Source organism: Rhamphochromis longiceps, linkage group LG14 (assembly GCF_057381845.1).
Source record: "Rhamphochromis longiceps isolate RC_006_pf linkage group LG14, R_longiceps_female_GT1.1, whole genome shotgun sequence".
Lineage (NCBI taxonomy): Eukaryota > Metazoa > Chordata > Actinopteri > Cichliformes > Cichlidae > Rhamphochromis > Rhamphochromis longiceps.
Window position 1 is genome coordinate 5,003,731 of NC_140570.1, and position 5,037 is coordinate 5,008,767.

The 5,037-nt window shown below is 37.0% G+C and overlaps 1 protein-coding gene across 1 annotated transcript; it reads left to right on the plus strand.

The window, feature by feature from the left end:
* Window positions 1–2,644: 2,644 nt before the first annotated feature.
* LOC146653450 (uncharacterized) lies at window positions 2,645–4,289 on the plus strand. Its single transcript, XM_085380162.1, has 5 exons — window positions 2,645–3,010; window positions 3,108–3,219; window positions 3,535–3,623; window positions 3,737–3,909; window positions 4,073–4,289. The coding sequence occupies exons 2-5, from the start codon at window positions 3,164–3,166 to the stop codon at window positions 4,100–4,102; spliced, it is 348 nt and encodes a 115-aa protein (XP_085236288.1). The 5' UTR covers window positions 2,645–3,010; window positions 3,108–3,163; the 3' UTR covers window positions 4,103–4,289.
* The last annotated feature ends 748 nt before the right edge of the window (window positions 4,290–5,037 follow it).

The window sequence follows — 5,037 nt, forward strand, 5'->3', positions numbered from 1 at the left end:
CTTCATTCAAATTATGTTGTTTTCATTCTAATTCTGTTGTTTTCATTCAAATTCTTTTGTTTTCCTTCAAATTTTGTTGTTTTCTTTCAACTTCCGGTGTTTTCATTCAACTTCCATTCTTCCCAGATAGCAAGGAGACATTGAACAGATGTTGATTTTCCATCTGAACCATCAGAATCGTCAGGATTGAAATGTCAACGCAAAACCAATGTTGAAACTAGAGATGGACCGATCCGATATTACGTATCGGTATCGGTCCGATACTGACCTAAATTACTGGATCGGATATCGGAGAAAAATAAAAAATGTAATCCGATCCATTAAATATCACGAAAGCACCTCACAAAACTTGCAACACGCCGTAACTCACCTCAGAACGTTAGCACGTCGGAGCAGTATGCATCACGTGATAGAGCGGCTGTGGCATGCGGGACCTGTCGGTGGTCTGGATAGCATGTGGAGCTTCGCTAGCAACCCGGCATTTCATCTCCGACAAAGTTATCCCCGAGAGAAGTAAAGCAAGTGTGTAAGTTCATCTCTGAATGTTTGTAAAGCATTCCTGCGTTAAGCTTACCAAACGATATATGGAGCGACTGCCTCTCCTGCTGCTACTTCAATCATGAAACTGCTTAATGATCAGCTGATCGGCTTTTCTGTCGCGAGTCCGTCTCTCTGGTTTGTTTTTGGCCCACTTTGCACCAGAAAGAGGAAACCAGCGGCTAAACAACAGCAGCACGTTTAAGCTTGATCAGCTGTTGTTAGAATTTATTTATTATTACTTTCTACTCCAGGATCTTTTTCTACGTAGCTGACGCTGGTAACTGTGCAGGGGCGGATCTAGCAAAGTTTAGCCAGGGGGGCCGATAGGGCATTAACAGGGAAAAGGGGGCACAAAGACATACTTTTCTTTCTTATTCTCATTTAAAATGTCTAGCTTTTAATAAATAATTATCCGACTCTTACACCCAAAGTTTTAATTTGATGTAAAATGAATAGAAGTCAATTACTGTATATAGTGACTATTAAGTCTAATATATATACCCCAGTAAGCTATAGTACTTTTTCCTTTGGGAAGGTACCATCTGTGCAGTCTGCAATTTTGTTGAAGAAAGATGTTGAATCTATTTAATATTTCTTGAAAAATAATTGATTTCTGTGCATTTTTTTTTCACACTGCATCAAATTAAGGTTGATTACGTTGATTAAGCATCATGAGGTGGAGTGTGAGGGGTGGTTCCCTATTTTTTATCTATTTATTTTTGTTGTTGCTGGGAGTTGGTACCCTATTAGTTAGGTTGCTTAATATTTACGCTAAGTACTCTTTAAAATACCAGAATAGGGAGGATGGTGTAGGTTTAAGTTTATTAGATTGATCAGTATTGCTGAACTATGAAATTTTATTATTATTTTTTGCATACAGGTATAACAGAATAGCTTTAGTGTAGTTGTTGTTTTAAACTTGAGTATGAACTTATACAAAATGCAGCAAGATATTTAAAAAAAAACAGTTTTGTTGATTAAAAAACACTATATCGGATTCATATCGGTATCGGCAGATATCCAAATTTATGATATCGGTATCGGTATCGGAGATAAAAAAGTGGTATCGTGCCATCTCTAGTTGAAACAACATTGAAATACTGATGAAACCTGACACTGACATTGAAATAACATTGATTCACTGTTGTTCTGTCATCGTTGATTTTTGATCTATTTATAGTTGACAAGGTGACAACAATCACGTTGAAAAACCATCGATTTATGGTTGAGCGGGAAATTAAAGCTGCAACCACTTGGACTATTCCGCAGCACCCCTATCACATTGGTACATCCCTCCAGGTAACCATTGTCTTGTACAGTAGAGCGGGACATTAGATTTACTCTCAGCGGAATTGACCGGAGAAGGCATCAGTTCATGCACTGCACTGGCCTGCACCACAATTAGTATAAGGTAAGAATGAATGACTTTTGTTCTATTCGTTATTTCCACGGTTGCATTTGAATAACAGTAAAAAAAACAAAAAAAAAACTTGTTAATGTAAAGTTTCGGATAAAATGTAGGAGCCCGAAATTGTGTCTACTTTCATCTTACAACCCGGCAACAAATAAATTGCACTGCAAACAAAGTCTATCAACAAAGAAAACATTTTCGTTTCATACTTTTCCGTTATATTCCCTTACAAAGCTAGCTTTAACGCTTCGAGGGTTCCTTTGTTCTTGCCGTCACCTCGGCGCTTGACCCAGACTTTCGCTCTGTAGTTGCTTTTTAGCATAGTACTACAAAAAAATTGTAAATCTGTGATATATGATTGATAAACGTAAAGGTAACTGTATAAATGTGTTCAATGACTTTGTTACTTTTAATGATTGGTGAGCACCCGCTTCGATTCCCACTCAATTCAAACTTTACGTTGCACGCTCACCTAACTTGCGTTTGCACCTTTTGTCCACACGTAAACTGCGTTTAGCATTTACGTGTGGACGAGGAAGACGGAGAAAACGTAGCGTCAAAGGTGTGCGCCTATTTTGACGCCACACTGTGCGCCAAGTTTTTGTCTCGGTGTCATGAATTCCTACAATGGCAGACTTAGACAAAATACTGTTAATTTTATTATCTTCAGTGTTTAAATGCTTGCATATACGGGTTTGCTTGTAATTGTTGCCTATATACATTTTAAGCTATTATTTATTATTTAGTTCAATCAATAGATCAAGTTTTGTAGTGACTATGAAATATATTGTAATTATCTGTTTCCTGTTTATCCTAGACAGGGCAAAAAAGGACTCCAAATTAAAAAAAAAAAGATAAAAATGAAAGACTGGTGCATTGTGCAGTTTAGCACTGGTGGTACAGAAATAGTCCCTAGATCATGGATAAATGGGGAGAAATTGTCATGGCCTCCATATCCTCCGTGAGACACATTCAGGATCCACGACGCAGTAAAGAGGAGAGTTCATCCTGGTGCAACATGGCTCACCTATGCACCAGTCCGACTTCTAATAAGCCATGGTGGGTATCATCTGGATTGGTGTTGTATAAATGTAACAATAACAAGTTTTTCGTGTCCTAATTTATGTCTGGCCATACATTGTGTTTGTACTTCCAGACACATTTCACGAAGCAGAACGCAGTCTTCAGAAATATCTAAGTGAACACTGTGATATGTCTGACCTTCAGTCCGAAGCTGAAGCTCAGACCAGTCATAAAAGAAAGCACAAGTAAAACTTTTTTTATTTCACAAACATATCTTTGATTGCTAAGAATTTATGATCTTGTCTTTTATACATATCTGTGGTGCTTGCATACTGCAATATCACCACATAATATAGTCCAAAAAGTGGAAGCTTGTAAACTTTTTATAAATGCAAAGCCGTGTACACTTGTGCACTTCAAAAATTCCTTGTATACTGTACCTTCTTGCACATCTCCGTTTCCTGTGTGTGTTGTTATAAATCAAACTGTAACTTTAGGAAAAAATATTCCAAAAGCACATTTGTAATTACTTATGACCGTTTTCAACTTTTTTTCTTTAGACCAAATCCCCTGTACACATATAGTGACTCAGAGGATGAGCAGCCCACAAAAAAATGGTTTCCCCAGGCCCCTCGAGTGAAAATACCAGGTAATAAAATACTGTCTAGTGTCTTTGTACATATCTGTGTGTGACACAAGGAAACGTTTGACAAGTTGTCTGTATTCTTAAATACTTTAAAAAAAATTATCTTTTTCTGTCAGACCTGACGAGAGCTGTTAACGAACTCTGTGAGGAGGTCAGAGCCATCCGCAATACTGGCTGCAATGAATCGGTAGATGCTGGGGTACTGCCTCTGGATTTGCCCTTGCACAACATTGAGGAGCTAAACAATGCAGAGCCAGCTCTTCAATCACAAGAGGCGAATAAGGCAATGGTAAGTATATAAAGGTTATGTACACTTTGTAACTATAAAGTGTAATAGCTGTCAGATGTGATTTAAATACATAACAACGGCCTGTTGATTAAACACACAAGCACTTGCATACACATTTAAGACATGAGACACGCTAATTCCATCTCTTAAAATGTGTCTATAGGTGAGACGCTTTGCCTTGATTGGAGCCTGACGCAGCAGTTAGGGGCAAACTCTATGTCCGAGTTTGTCTTTGCACAAGCAGTGCAGAAATGGCTCCGATACGCCCCAGATCGTTTGGGTGGTGCAGGACGCACATCATGCAAAAAATTACAAACTTCTGTGAATCATATAAACGTAAATAGGAAACTGTCTTTTAATAAAGTATTTAGCAAACGAAACATGCCTATTGACCTTTTTTTATTTTTATTTTTTTCTCTGTTACATCACATGCAATGCTTTCTTATTTTAGGATATTAATATTGACATGATACATTGTGAGACATTTGGTGTTTTTTTTTATAAAGGGTGTCCAATTTAAGGAATAAGTACAATTATGTGTTTAGGTGGTTGAAGTATTGATGGAAACATGCAGTAGTTTAGTATTGGTTAAAATACCTATAAAGAAAGGTAGATTTCCAGTCATGATTTAACTGTTGTTTTAATAAAAAGCAACTGTGCGAAAGAGGTGGAAAATCAACACCATAGCTCAACAGTGTTTCAATATCAGAATCTGACATTGTTTCAATGTCAGCAGTATTAGAAAATATAACGTTGAATCAACGTCAGGTTTCAACATTGATTCAACATCAAAACCTGACGTTGTTTCAACGTTAAAAAAGGGTGCAAGAGTGACGTTAGGTCAACGTCACACTTCAACGTTGATTCAATGACACAGCCTGATATTGACTCAACATTGTTTCAATGTTTCCTTGCTATCTGGGTTATCATTCGAATTCTGTTTTTTTCTTTCAAATTCTGTTGTTTTCCTTCTAATTCTGTTGTTTTCCTTCTAATTCTGTTGTTTTCATTCTAATTCCGTTCTTGTCATTCTAATTCTGTTGTTTTCATTCATATTATGTTGTTTTCATTCTAATTCTGTTGTTTTCATTCAAATTCTTTTGTTTTCATTCAAATTCCTGTGTTTTC

Excerpts from the sequence above, each read along its gene's own strand:
- LOC146653450 (XM_085380162.1), top strand. The coding sequence starts at position 3,164 with ATGTCTGACCTTCAGTCCGAAGCTGAAGCTCAGACCAGTCATAAAAGA. Across the intron at positions 3,624-3,736 it reads CCCTCGAGTGAAAATACCAG|ACCTGACGAGAGCTGTTAAC; the intron begins GTAATAAAATAC and ends TTTTTCTGTCAG. Across the intron at positions 3,910-4,072 it reads AAGAGGCGAATAAGGCAATG|GTGAGACGCTTTGCCTTGAT; the intron begins GTAAGTATATAA and ends ATGTGTCTATAG.